Source organism: Heterocephalus glaber, unplaced genomic scaffold, assembly GCF_053883595.1.
Source record: "Heterocephalus glaber isolate CG9 unplaced genomic scaffold, H.glaber_assembly_v1.0 deba00001457, whole genome shotgun sequence".
NCBI classification, from domain to species: Eukaryota; Metazoa; Chordata; class Mammalia; order Rodentia; family Bathyergidae; genus Heterocephalus; species Heterocephalus glaber.
In genome coordinates, this window is record NW_028258305.1 from 14,363,564 (window position 1) to 14,378,000 (window position 14,437).

The 14,437-nt window shown below is 41.6% G+C and overlaps 1 protein-coding gene across 7 annotated transcripts in view; it reads right to left on the reverse strand.

Moving 5' to 3' along the window:
* The window catches only part of Sptbn1 (spectrin beta, non-erythrocytic 1), a 197,047-nt gene that overhangs the window by 19,446 nt on the left and 163,164 nt on the right, over window positions 1-14,437 (reverse strand). For all 7 annotated transcript variants that reach the window (XM_004867283.4, XM_087216384.1, XM_087216382.1 and 4 more), the window contains 8 exons: window positions 8,586-8,732; window positions 7,201-7,464; window positions 5,591-5,815; window positions 5,031-5,120; window positions 4,592-4,873; window positions 3,712-3,842; window positions 2,066-2,270; window positions 1,294-1,668 (listed from right to left, as the gene is read on the reverse strand). In XM_004867283.4, coding sequence (XP_004867340.1) covers window positions 1,294-1,668; window positions 2,066-2,270; window positions 3,712-3,842; window positions 4,592-4,873; window positions 5,031-5,120; window positions 5,591-5,815; window positions 7,201-7,464; window positions 8,586-8,732 — 1,719 coding nt within the window. The remainder of the gene's footprint in view (window positions 1-1,293; window positions 1,669-2,065; window positions 2,271-3,711; window positions 3,843-4,591; window positions 4,874-5,030; window positions 5,121-5,590; window positions 5,816-7,200; window positions 7,465-8,585; window positions 8,733-14,437) is intronic.

Sequence of the window (14,437 nt, forward strand, 5' to 3'; positions counted from 1 at the left end):
AAAGGAAAGAAAAAGAAAGAAAGAAAGAAAAAAGCAAGCAAGCAAGCAACTCTATGGTCTCAAGTCTCTTATAGTTCCACAAGTACATGACTTTATAGGTCCACAAAACCTGCCGAGGCTAAGATGTTTTCCCACTGTCTCTAGCATCATAAAATTCTCCAAACTTCTGTTATATAATAATATTTGAAAACTATACACAGTACTCTTACTGTGGCAGGTTTTGCAAGCATCCTCTCAATTCTCAAAGCATTGCAGAACTGAAGCTTAGAGTTAAATTAACTTGCAGGTATAGAGAAGGATAGGAATTAAGAATTAAGCTTAAGTGGGAAGACAGTGGCAGTCGAGGTGGTCCCTCTAAAGGACAAACCCCAAAGTACCAAAGCACAGTGACGCTGATGCACTCAAATGAATCTTCTCAGGCCAAATCTGGGCTGCTTTTGTACCTAAAGACTTACAGAACACAGCCACACCCATTCATTTTCACCATGACTGTGGCTATTAAGATGGCAGAGCTGAGTATCTGCAATACATCATACGTCCTACAAAATATTTACTATCTGGTCTTTCATAGGGAATGTTTGCCAATCCTCACACTAGTCAACACATTCTTATTAGACTGGAACAAAACCCCGACACCAGGACTGAACATCTTTAATAAAATTGGCCAACTTCTCCAGGACCATGAAATTTAGGGGAAAAATACAATTTACTTTTCAACTAAAAGGCAAAAGACTAAACAGGAAACTGCAGAGATTAGAGAAGAAACTAGAGAATGATTACACTGGATTCTTACTTTTATATTGTTATTACTTTGTTAGACATCTTTTAAACAAAATCTTAGTGGTAGCCACTTTATACTGGGGAAAAATAGAGCAGTCATATCAAAATATAAGAATCCTGTTTCCTCTCTTTTGGGATGGTTGATGGAAAATAATAAGGTACTGGTTTGAAAATTATTCTGGAAGGATATACTAACATAATACAAACTCATACTAAGGCCTGTAACTTGCGAATGTTTGTGTGCACATGTGGTTTACTTATTTATTTTAATCACGGGGATGTTCATCTAACAATGTTTGAAAATATGGCAAACTTAGAACTTTAATGGACTGAAAACCTCTCTCAAATGGAGCATTGTAACATTGAGCAAGAGTGTACATGTGTATTTAATTTGAGCAAACCCTTAAGGCACATTTTGAGGAGCCAAGGAATAGAGATGCTTGGAGGTGCACAAAATAATGCTCTACAGAGAGCCCGTACCCTACTGCTGCCCTTGGGGAGCTCAACACCCACCTGAGTGCCCAGAGCTTGTATGTCATGCTCAAAGGTGGTGTGCATTCGCTGTAAGGTCTCCACGGTGTTTTGATCTCTCCCAAGCTCCTCAGGGAGTTTCTTGTGTTTGTCCTGGATGCGCCCAAAGATCTCCTTGGCATCATGGTAAAACTTATGCAGTTCATAGGAGGCAGCGAGAATCTGCGTTCTTGTGTCAATGAGCTCCAGAAGGTCAGCCCAGGCTTCGTTGAGGCCGTCCTTCCACTCAGCAATGGTGGCGGCATCTGAATGTCCAGAGTTGATGAGTTCATCTGCCATGTGATTGACTGTGTCCACACGCTCCTGCCCAATGTTCCCTGTGTCTCGAGCAAATTCCCGGAATCGTTCTTGCAACATCTGAAATGGGGATAGGTGTAAAGAAATCAGTGAGACCATTGTGAACATTTTACTTGGTGATCACATGAATGTCATTTGGAAAAAAACTGAGCAGGAGGTACCAAATGATGTGCATGATTTAAGAACAACAGACCTCAGCTCCAAAACCTCTAATCAGATCTCCTCCTTGCTCTTATGGCAGAGTAAAGCACTGCCTCCATCTCTATGGGGGGAGTGCACACACAGAAAGGGTAGCATACCCAAGTCAGAGTCACCCAAAGAAAAAACCATGCTGAAAGCAATCCACGACCTCTGATTTGAGTCAGGGCATTGTATCTATTCAGAGATGAAGAATGCAAATGCCCTTCTACTCCACGGCTCACTACACAACCATTCATGCTCTGCCCAAAGTACTTGCCGTGACATGCTCATAGTCCTGACCCAGTTCATGGGACCCTGCGACCACCTCTCTTTCAGCAATCCACTGCTCCAGATCATCAACTTCACGGTTGAGCTGGAATAACCTGTGCCTCTCATCCAGCTTGCCTCTCCTCTCTTCAGCAAGGTCCTTCAGGCCAGCATACAGCTTATCCACTTTGGACTGCCGCATGCTGATGCGCTCACTAAGAGAGGAGCAGTAGGGGAAAGAGACTTTACATTTCAACTTTCTTCAAGGGCGAAAAACAAATGAGATGGAGACAACAACAGTTTATTACATCTAATTTCCCTAAGGAAGCTTCTGGTTAACTTATTTAGCCTGAAAAACAAAGCTCTGAAATTTGATCACAATTTCAAATAATGAAGAGCTAATACGTGACTCAAACATAGCAATTAAGGAAAGGGACCCTAACTCTCTGCATGCTGTCTGCCAGTCAGAATTTCCTTTAATGTTAAAACTTAACCCAAGATTCTAGCTGCCAGAGAAATACTACACCCCAGTCTGGCACACACTGGACTCTACCTTCTCTGGGACGTGTGTGTGCTCTTCCCTTCTAAAAGTGCTGGCTCCTTCCTGCTCTTGTTTCATACGTTCTGGGCATGCTGTCAGAAGACTGAATTTTCCATCCTTTAATTTCTCCCCAGAATGACAGTCTCGCAACATACCAGAGACAAGGACTAGCTGGTGCCTATCCCTGGAGACCAGTATGAACACTTTAAGGACTCACACAGCAACACAGACACCAAATCTCCCCTGACCTGCCTTGGTTGAATGCACAAACCCAATTCCGTTCCTTTCTAAGTCAGGAAAGGAAGTTGCAGAGAAAGCCTGAAATGACTGCTTTTAAAGTTAACAAAGAAACCTACTATAACAGTCAGTGGGTACCAAACAGTCACCCCAACTCCCAAGGTGTTCAGACCACTTCATGTATAAGAGTTAGGAGGTGATACATTTTATTCTTTCTGGGAACCTTGTATTTTACAGGTCTGTGTATTCATGTCTACTACTCTTCTTTAAGCTAGTAACTGTTCTGCCAAATAGGAGACTTTTTCAACCCAGCATAAGTACTCTGATTACCTGTATCTGTGTAAACCAACTGGTACCTTTGGTCTTTGTTTTGAGGAGTAGGGTTTCCCCATGTAGTCCAGACCAGCCTTGAACTTATTGTGCCATCAAGCTGGCCTCAAGCATGCAATCCTCCTGCCTCAGTCTCCCAAGTGCTTGGATTACAGGTGTGTGCCACCATGCCTAGCTTCTAACTGATACTTCTGACTCTCTGACTCATGACACCAATAATCTTTCAATGGGCCTTTGGTTAACAGGAGGTATTTAACCCAAAAGAGCAATTTCCAAATCTAATGGCTCACCCTTCCTGTTCACCATGAGCTACTGGGTCTGTTTTAAAAATGCTTAAGGGACAGGGATTTAGTTCAGTGGCACTGTGCCTGCCTCGCAAGTGAAAGGGCCTGAGTTCCATCACCGGCAAAAAAAAAAAAAGAAAGTATAAAAATACTTCCTAAAGATCCACCTTACCATTAAATTTTAGACACTGCTGGTTTCTTTTTTGAGTTGATCCTCACTGAAAAATCTTCAGCCTGGTATCATCCTTAAAATGCGGCACTCACCTTTCAGGATGGCTGTCAGCCACGAGGGCCCGACTAGTTTTGGAGAGCTGATGTACTGTCTCTGCATAGTCCTCTACAGCTTGTTCCAAAATCTGGTGTTTCTTCAACATGGAGACAGCACTCTGCTCATCCTAAAAGGAGAGGGGCTGTCAGACCCTGTGGCCTGAGATAGCACCTTGAAGAGTGACAGACTAACTACACAGAGGAGCAGGAAGAAAGACTATCAGAAAGAAAAATACCAGAAATGTGATAGTGACTGTGAACACAAAAGCATTTTGAGAATATAAACATGGACTAGACCTCAACAGATCTTTGTTAAGGGGCACGTGATGATGCACAGTGACTAAGGCCTCTTTGAGAAGCAGAGTAAAGCTCAGGCAGATCAGGTGTACGTTGGCTGGCTGAACTCCAATCTACCTAGTGTATAGCTGCCTGCATTCTGGAACATTTCTTTCAAATGGTCACAAAACCCAGCCTGTTTGTTGTAAAGGTTACAAGTAATCCTATAAAGAACCCTAGCGAATTACTGTTTTTTTTAAAAAAGTGACAGGAAGAATCTTAATGACAGACTGTGATTCAGCCCAGTTCACCTCAAAATCACAGCAATCTTCCGGGCTCAGCCTTCTGAGTACTGCGATTACAGGCATGCACCACCATGCCCAGCTTTACAAAAGCAGGAAAATCTATCAAGGGGAAACAGCAGCCAGAATTTAGACACTTTTGTACACTGTGATTGCCCCTTACTGGTCAAAGGGAGTATGTGAAATGTCTCACAAAAACAGAACTTCTAGCAAAAAACAAGCTCGGGGCCTGAGTCTGAGGCTCCTTTGCAGCACACTCCTTCCTACTTCCTCTCATGAGGGCAGGGACTTTCTCTCACCTTGGCCTTCTCCTCAGACATCATGTACAGCTCCTGTTCGCTCATCCATGCCTCGGCCTCAGCTGCATCAAAGTAGTACTGCTGGGCCTTGTGTGCCTCCTCAAGCCGCCTGTGGCGCTTCTCTGTCTCCTCGATCAGGAGGCCCCACAGCTGCTTCAGGTCGCCGAGCCTCTGCCGGATGGCCTCAGCATTGAGGCTGCTGCTGTCAGTGATGATATTTTGGCTCCTCTCAAAGATGTCATCGATACGAGGCTGGTGCCCCTGGATTTCTTTCTGGAGGGTCTGTTTTGGCACAGAAAACACACAATGCCTTGCTAAATGGCCATGACCTGATGCTAGGACAAGATGAAAATGCAAGCCTTCAAGGCTCTCACTTTCTCTGCTTGTGATTCAGAGCAATTATCTATTAGGCTGAGCTAGCCAGAGCAGCAACACTTACCTGATTTTTCTTTATTAACAGCTGCACAGTCTGAAGATTGTGGCCATGGTCTGTGGAAGTTGCCAAAGGCATCCTTTCACCAACCCACAACTGGAAATAATTGTAAATAAGTGGTCAGGACAGAATAGAACAACTAATATATGACAAAAAACAAAAACAGCGAAGGATGGCAGGGGGCCAGTTTCAGAGAGATAAAATGTGCCCAATCCCTGTTCTAAGGGCTTCAAGTTGACTTGGACCTTTCTTCTCAGATACATGGTGAGAGTTAGGTCTTCCAACTTCACCCTCAATGTCAGACTCACTGTGAATCCTTGTGGTTACTTTTAAAAGCACTGCTCTAGGGGCATTAAAACCTGGAGTTTCTTTAGAAAACCAGAGAGGACAATGGAGTTGCATTTAGTGGGGGAGGTGAAGGAACCCTAAACATGCAGAATGTGGACTCCAAGAGCTCAGCTCACCTATGTGGCCCAAGGTGAGCATGACAGAGAAGTGAGGACATGGGCTTGAGACAGGCAAGGTTTCTTGTGGAAAAGCCACTTGTGCAGACTGGGTCTACTCACAATCTCATCCTCCACATCCCTGTTGAACTGATGGATCTCTTTGGAGGCCAGCAGATTATGCTTCCTTTCGTTCAAGGGCTCTAGGAGCTCCCTGAACTTGGTCTGCACTGTGAGACGCTTGCTATCCACTTCGTCGGTGCTCTTCCCCTCCTGACTCAGTGCCTGGGCTTGGCTCTGGAGTTCCTCTATCTCCTTCTTCCGTACTTCCATCTGATTCTCCAGCATCTGAGGACATAAGACAGAGCAGCCATCATGTCAAAGCCAGAGAAGACACAAACAGTAATATGAAATATGTGTTTTGTGCACTGGGCAAAATGGAATATTGAAGAATATGAACTTACACACAGCACAGAGCTAAGGAATGGTTCTAACATTAAACAAAGTATCAGGTAGTAATCCAGCTCATCAGTTAATGTTCAAAACATCCCTTTCTAGGATTTTAAAACATGAAGTAACATTCATACTACTCCAGAAACTTTAGGAAAAAAAAACAACTGGGAGACAAGAACTAATTATGGGAGATGAATAGACTTTGCTTTTCCAGAATCCAATCTGAACATCAGAAAGGAGTTACTGAGAGGTTCCATTCTTTTTTTTTTTTGGTACCAGGGATTGAACTTGGGACCTTGAGCTTTCAAGGCAGGTGCCAGAACCACTGAGCTAATAAATCCCTGGCCCAAGAGGTTCCATTCTTTTAGGCAAGAAGATAATATATCTGCCTGTCCTTCCTTCAGTGGAAAAGTAGATTATGGTCATACTGGATAACGAAGAGGAATGTATACTAGGTTTTCAATTAAATGAAGAAAATGGCCAAAAGTGAAAGCAGAAGTGTCCTGCTCAGAAGCTATCATACTGGGAAGACAATATACCGTCAGCTTAGAGACAAAGGGATCCACATCTGGGAACAAACTGACTCCCTTTTCTTGGAAGAGGAAATAAGTGATTATGACCAAAAATTCCTTGTGAAAAAAAATCCTTAATGCAGAAAAACCTGAAGAGTAACCAAATCATTTAGCAAAACGAATGGCGTCACTCTGGATGAAGAAGGCAGCTTCAGCATGTGATCAAGACCATCTTGTAATGACTGGTTCTAAGTGGAACTGCTGGGCCTCGGACTTGGCTACAGGCTGCAAAGCCAGGCAGGGGAGCCCCTGGAATATTCTGCCATGGACTTGCTTTCTCAACACAGTTGTTTTGTCATTAATTCAAGGTAAATTCATTTGCTCTTAGAGCTCTCTATTGTGATATAAAAAGCTTAAGATTTTTATTATCTATAAAATATCTTAAATATCTTAAATGTCACCTAACTAGACATTATACAGCAAAAAAGGCAAACATGATTAGTTTCACTCACATAAAGTCCAGAACTGTATGAAATATTTACTTAACTAATATATGGTGATAATATCCACCAACTGAGAAGATAATAAGAACTACTGCCACACATAGGCACCCAACACTTCTACTAATACGAGCTTTCCAGCTGACTCTGCAAACACCCCACAATGCTGTCAGAGCTAGCACCTTGCTGGGCATTAAAATCTCCTTGTATGGAAAGGCAAGTTAAGGATGATGAAGACCGGGCATGCGAGGCTGTCCAGCCCACTTGCCTGTTGCTTTTTCAGCAGGATGTTGACACTGGTAAGGTCTTTGCCATAGTCATCAGATTGAATCTGACTCTCCAGGCCATGCAGCCATTTATCTAGATCTGCACAGCTCTGGGTGAAAAGTTCAGCCTTGTTTGCATCAAAGAGCCGCTGGGCCTTGGTCTGGGTGGTGGATTCAAGGACTTCCCACATTTTATGTAAACCAGTGAGTTTCTCTTTCACCACGGCTTCCGTCTCTGGCTTTTCTGAAATGAGTTGCATTCCTTCCTGTAAAACACAAACCAACACAGTTATAAATAAATAAATATAGTTTGTAGAGAATAAATGTCATTGTGAAAAACAAACCCAAGATGTGTGTTCTGTAATTTACTCATTCATTCAATTCACATGAACAGTCTTTCCATACGAAGTTACTGCTCAGTAACATCAACAGTGGCCTCGTTCACACACTATATGGGTTTCATAGGAGTTGAGAAATTGTCCACGAGGACAATAAAATATTTAATGCTAATGACCTAAGAATTTATTCCCTCTACTCCATGGCCAAAAGAACACATACAACACTTATTTTAACCATTAAGAGCTAAACACAAGCAGAGCATAGTGGGACTTGCTTGTAATCCCAGCTACCTGGGAGGCTGAGAAGGAGAATCACAAGTTTGAGGTCAGCCTGGGCAATTTACTGAGACCCAGTCTCAAACAATAAAAGGGGTGGGGATGTAGGTCAGGAGTAGAATGGTTGCCTATCATGCCTGAAGCTCTGGGTTCAATTCCTAGTACTACAAAAAAATTGTTTTAAAAGTGCCTTACACAATATAAAATTTAAGGGAGAGAAAAGAGGGTGGGGAACACAAACATCTCAGTTATGGGCACAGAATTTCCAGTGCAGAAATTATACAATGTAATAATTATTATAGTGCCTGGTATACAGTACTCACATAAGGAAAACAGGGAAAATTTAAAACATAGTGTTTTGAAACTCTGTGTAAGTGTTATCTGATAAAGCTGGTTAAATGGGAACAAGCACTATGACTGAGGCAGTGGAGCCTGCATGGGGGCTCAGTCCTTCAGCAGCAGAGGAGATGCACAACAGAAACCAAGGCCTAGTATTCACTTGAAGATAAATCAAGTATTTTACACCACTTGGCTGGATTTCTGGATTTTCTCCCTTCTGGTGGCTGAAGCCAAGACCTGGTAGGTAAAAGAAGTATTGCTACTGGCTGAATAACTTTGATAAATATTCAGATAAGACTCAAACATGATGGAAAGCATTCTAAATAAAAGGTTTACACACATACACACACAAACTCACGCGTACCCGCTACCACCAAGCTCTGACCACAGCCAAGAAGTGGAAATGGGGGTCACTATCAAACATTTTAACTCACCTTTTCAATTTTGTCAAGCCATTCTTTGTTGGATGCAAGTTCTGCCATGAATGCTTGATGTTTTAACCATTTACTGTGCAGATTTCTGGCTTCATCATAAGACATGTCCTGGGCCGTAAGCATCTTTTCATTGATCCAGAGAGACAGCTAGGGAAAAAACATCAGGAAGATTTCAGAGATTATAATCATAGACATTAGCCCTTTTTCCTGCCTGGAAAGGGTTGTGCTCATGTCTTGCTATGAACACTGTACATTTTCACATCAAGAGATAATCAAGTATTTAAATTTACAACTCGGATCCATGACAGATGTCCATCATAAAGGAGCTTGTACCTTTGTTCTAAACTGTACATCTAACATTAAACCCGGACACTAAAGTGCAGAACAAGCTTTCAAACTGTAGGGCACTCTCAAACCAACTTTTCTGAAAGGGCTGTGTTTAAAATTCTGTTCTAAACAGTTCAAGTCACAACCTTTATTCTCTTCCAAATACCTGACTTAGCTATACCAACTTAATCATGATTGACTTTTATACTTCATTTGGCTGTCTACTCTTTTAGTCCTTTCAAATAAAAAATGAAACAAAACAAAAACAAATCTACTCATTTATCCACCCAACACTCCACTTTATGGGTACACATATGGGGATGCCAAAGAGCATAAATAACTTACTCGCCTGTAGGACTAAAGCAACAAAGACGCCCTTTCTGTTTTTAATCTTCACCATTTTTTCTATGCCTCTAGTTCTCCAGAGTCTTCAATTCAGTCCAAGATCACTTCACAGGACTTGATTCTGAGACCCAATACGTATTCGTAGAACTCAACTCTTGAAGGCTGCACAAATCCTGCCAAGGCACTGACAGACTGAGGGGGGCTCTCCTAAGAAGCCTGGGGTGGGAGTCAGCCAAATACCAGGCTCTGACCCACCTCTTCTGCTGGCTTTTCCACTAACTCAGCTCTTGTTTGTTCCCATCTGTCTAGAAGTGGCCAGACCAGAGTCCTGATTCCTACCCACTGGTGGCATTACCCCAGGGAGAGGTCTGTATTCACCCCGGCAAGACACAGAGTTGGCTGGGTCAGAAGCAGGTCTCCACAGGGACCATGAACATTTTTTTTTTTTTTTGGTACCAGGGATCAAACTTGGGTCCTTGTGCTTGCAAGACAGGCGGCGAAACCACTGAGCTAAATCCCTGGCCCATGAACCTTTTGCTGGTGACTACAGAGGACCACTTTTGTGCCAGTTACAGGTTTGCACCTCAACATCGGCACTGTTCCATCTCGCAATTTCTAGAAGTGGTACATAAGACCAACAGGAGCCCTTACAGAAACAACACTCCCAAGGCTGCTCACGCACACTCTTGATTGCTGCTGGTAAAGGCTTTCCTATAAATTCCTGTGACGACCAAAGGTCTCTTCTCTGGAAATGATGTCAAGGGAGGCGTGTAGGGCACAGGGGCACTCCTGGCTTGGAGAGTCGGTGAACTCGAGCACTAATCCTACCTTTCTCTAGGGATTGACCATGAACAGTAGGAAGCAGGGCTGAAAATAAAAGGTAGCAGGACCTTTGGTGTCACTCTTTACTAAGGAAAAACTAGCAAATCTCATCAAGCCCTATGTAATCAAAGTCCACTGACCTGTCACATATTAATAAAAACAATTTATTTCTTACTTTAAAACAATTAATTGCCTATTTTTCACTTGTGTAACTACAGTGGACCCTCAAGTTATGACCAGCCTGACATAGGAACAAACTGGGTTAACTAGGTTAATGCAAGACTCATCTGCCTCTTGCTGTCTATAGTGTGCACCCAGGTAAACATCCACATCTCAGCTGTACTGACTTAGTTACAACCAGTACTCAGAAACCGTCAAGGGTCCACTGTAGATGAAATCTGAAATAGTATGGACATACATTAGATCTAAGAAGAAAAAGGGTTAAAAGGAAACTGAATGATAAAATCTGCCCCTAAATTCACACCATAGAAGACATTTATTTAAAGTGCCAAGGACATTCACGCATTCTCACTATTCATAATCACCTATCCAAGAGGGATTTAAAAAAAAAAGCACTACATAAAATCCAGAGGCTTATGAACAAATCTGCTCTTTGCTGAACACATCATCCTACAGATAAAGCATCATGCAACACAGCACAATGCAGTGGATCTATGGAACTTGCAAGATCATCAAGCCCTTCAAAAATTTTGGAACCAGAGCTACAGTTATTATTTGTGGGTGTTTACAAAGGGCATTTAATAATATACTCATTCTCTATAGAAAAGAACACTGTGCAGATGAGGAAAAGAAAAATGCTTTAATCACTGAATTAAGACAAGGGCAAAGCACTGAACTCACATCCCTGTACAGACACAACTAGATAGCCTTCTCTCCTGCACAAAAAAATCAGTTTCAGAAACTAGGAGGTGCATTACTGAGAGACTACAACAGCAAAAAAAGGCAGGGCCAGGGATTTAGCTCAGTGGATCTGCTGCCTGCCTCGCAAGCTCAAGGTCCCAAGTTAGATTCCCAATACAAAAAAAAAAGGTCATTTGTGTCTTGCTGCTTGCTGCCTTCTGCCTGCCTGCCTGCTCTGCAATGTCCCTCTGCCATACCACCCTGTCTTAGAGCCAGTCAACTATGGACTGAAACTGCTACAAACTCCTGCCTCAAACACTTCTTCTGGTCCTGCAATTCTCATCAGCTGTATCATCAGAATCTGGGCCTGATAAGAGCTACAAAATGTTACAAAGCTCATCTCATCTACCAATCGACATACTCTGGGATTTCATTGGACAGTGGAGAGCAGAGTTCACCTCCAGCCCAGAGGAGGTGAACTTTCTGGGCTACTATACCACCGCACCCAGCGCCAAGGAGGTGAGCCACACAGGCAACAGCAGCAACCCCCAATGAAATGAGAAGACAAGTTAAAAAAGTCTCAAAACCAGACTTCCAGATCACCTAAAGCAGCCCCAAAGGAAAATGACATGGAACAATCTGATACTCAACCACCTGGACTCACTTAACTGGCAACAAAAGAGGATCTGAAAAAAGGAAATCAGAAATAATTTCCCAGATAACAGCAGAGATTGGGTCTCCATAGTGCAAGACATGATTAATAAATCTAGAAAGGACACAGATAAAAAATAGAGGAGCTGAGGAACGTGATGGAATCCGAACATAGGAAACAAATGCAATCCATAAAACAGACACAAACAGATTTCCAGGAGATTCAAAACTCCATTAAAAGTTTACGCAGCAGAATGAGCCAATATGAGGACAGAATTTCAGATATAGAAGATAAGATTGCAATTAGTGACCAGGAAAAGAAAAATTGCTTTAAAATAGCAAGGGACCATGAGAAATCAATCCAGCAGCTTCTAGATGATGCAAAGAATAACAAGACTGATTGGAGTCAGTGAAAAAACAGGAGAGAGTGCAGACAACACGAAAAATACTGATCACAGAAGTGATGGCAGAAAACTTCCCAAGCAGGGGAAAAGAACTTGACATACAGATAAGTGAGGCATATAGGACTTCAACTAGCCTTGATCAAAAAAAAAAACCCTACACCTAGGCATACAATAGTTAAGATTCCAGAAACCCAAAAGAAGAACAAAATTCTACAAGCAGTTAGAGAAAAGAAATTGCATACAAAGGAAAGCCCATCAGAATCACAGCAGACTTCTCAATGCAAACACTCAAGGCAAGAAGACCTTGGAGTGACATATTTCAAGCCCTAAAGGAAAACAGCCTCCAAACCAGATTGATGTACCCTGTAAAACTATCTTTCAAAATTGATGGAGAAATAAGATTCTTTCATGACAAAGAGCACCATATTAGGAAAACAGAGCACGCCCAATTAAACAACCTGATGCTGAACCTCAAGCTTCTAGAAAAAGGAGAGCAGGACAAACCCAAAAGCTCATACAAGGGAGGAAATTATAAAGATTATAGCAGAAATCAATGCAATGGAGACTAAGAGAACGATACAAAGAACCAATGAAGCCAAGAGTTGTAGAATAAACAAAATTGACAAGCCCTTAGCCAATCATATCAGAAAAAGGAAAGAAAAGGCCCAAATCCATGCAATTAGGAATGAAAAGGATGAAATTACAATAGACCCAAGCAGAAATCCAGAGGATCATGAATACCTACTTGGAGAACCTATATGCCAATAAGATGGTAAACACAGAAAAAATGGACAGATTCTTAGACATGTATGAATTACCAAAGTTGAACAAAGAAGACCTAAAAATTCTAAACAACCCAATATCAACCAATGAAATTGAAAATGTAATTAAAAACTTACCAACTAAGAAAAGCCAGGGTCCTGATGACTTCACTGCCGAATTCTACAAGACATTTAGAGGGGAACTACTGCCGCTACTGCTTAAACTCTTCAATGAAATTGAAAGGGAAGCAATACTCCCAAATTCATTCCTGGAAGCAAGCATCACCTTGATCCCCAAAGTAGAGAAAAACTCAACCAAAAAAGAGAACTATAGGCCAGTCTCACTAATGAACATAGATCCAAAAATCCTTAATAAGATACTGGCAAATAGAATGCAGAAGATCATCAAGAAGATCATACACCCTGACTAAGTGGGATTCATCCCAGGGATGCAGGGATGGTTCAACATATGCAAATCAGTCAATGTAATACACTACATCAATAGAGCCAAGGACAAAAACCATATGATCATCTCAACAGATGCAGAAAAAGCCTCTGACAAAATCCAACACGCATTTATGATAAAAACCCCACAAAAAATTGGAATAGACGGTCTCTACCTCAATTGATAAAAGCCATCTATGAAAAAACCAAAAGCCAATATCATACTAAAAGGTCAAAAACTGAAATCCTTCAAACTAAAATCAGCAGCAAGACAAGGATGTCCACTATCACCATTCCTGTTCAATACAGTCTTGGAAATATTAGACACAGCAATTAGACAAGACATAGAAATAAAAGGAATAAAGATAGGAAATGAAGAAGTCAAATTGTCATTATTTGCAGATGACATGATACTTTATATAGAAGACCCCAAGAACTCCACCAAAAGTCTTCTAGACTTAATAACCAAATTCAGTGAAGTAGCTGGACACAAGGTCAACACACAAAAATCAATAGCTTTCTTTTACACAAACAACAGACTCACTGAGAGAGAAATAAGGCAAACAATTCATTTCACAGTAGCATTCAAAAAACTGAAATACCTAAGAATCAACCTAATGAAAGAAATCAAAGACTTCTTCTCTGAAAACTATAGCACTCTGAAAAGAGAGATTGAACACAATATCACAAAATGCAAAGACACCCCTTGCTCCTGAGCAGGAAGGATCAATGTAGTGAAAATGGCCATACTTCCAAAACTGCTATATAGATTCAATGCAATCCCAGCTGAAATTCCAGCAGCAGGACCTTGACAAAACAATTCAAAAATTCATTTGGAACAAGAAGAGACCCAGAATAGCAAAAGCAATTCTAGGCAACAGAAACATGTCAGGGGGTATTACAACCCTCAACTTGAAACTATACTACAAAGCTACTGTGATAAAAACAGCATGGTACTGGCAAAGAAACAGACCTGAGGACCAGTGGAACAGATTACAAGATGCAGAAACAACTGCAGACACACTCAGCCACCTCAACTTTGACAAAGGAGCCAAACATCCTCACTGGAGGAAAGATAGCCTCTTTAATAAATGGTGATGTAAAAATCGGGTTTTAACTTGCTAAAGATTAAAAGTAGACCTATATCTCTCACCATGCACTAAACTAAAATAAAAATGGATTAAAGATCTAAATATTAAAACGGAAATGCTGAACCGGCTGGAATAGAGATTAGGTA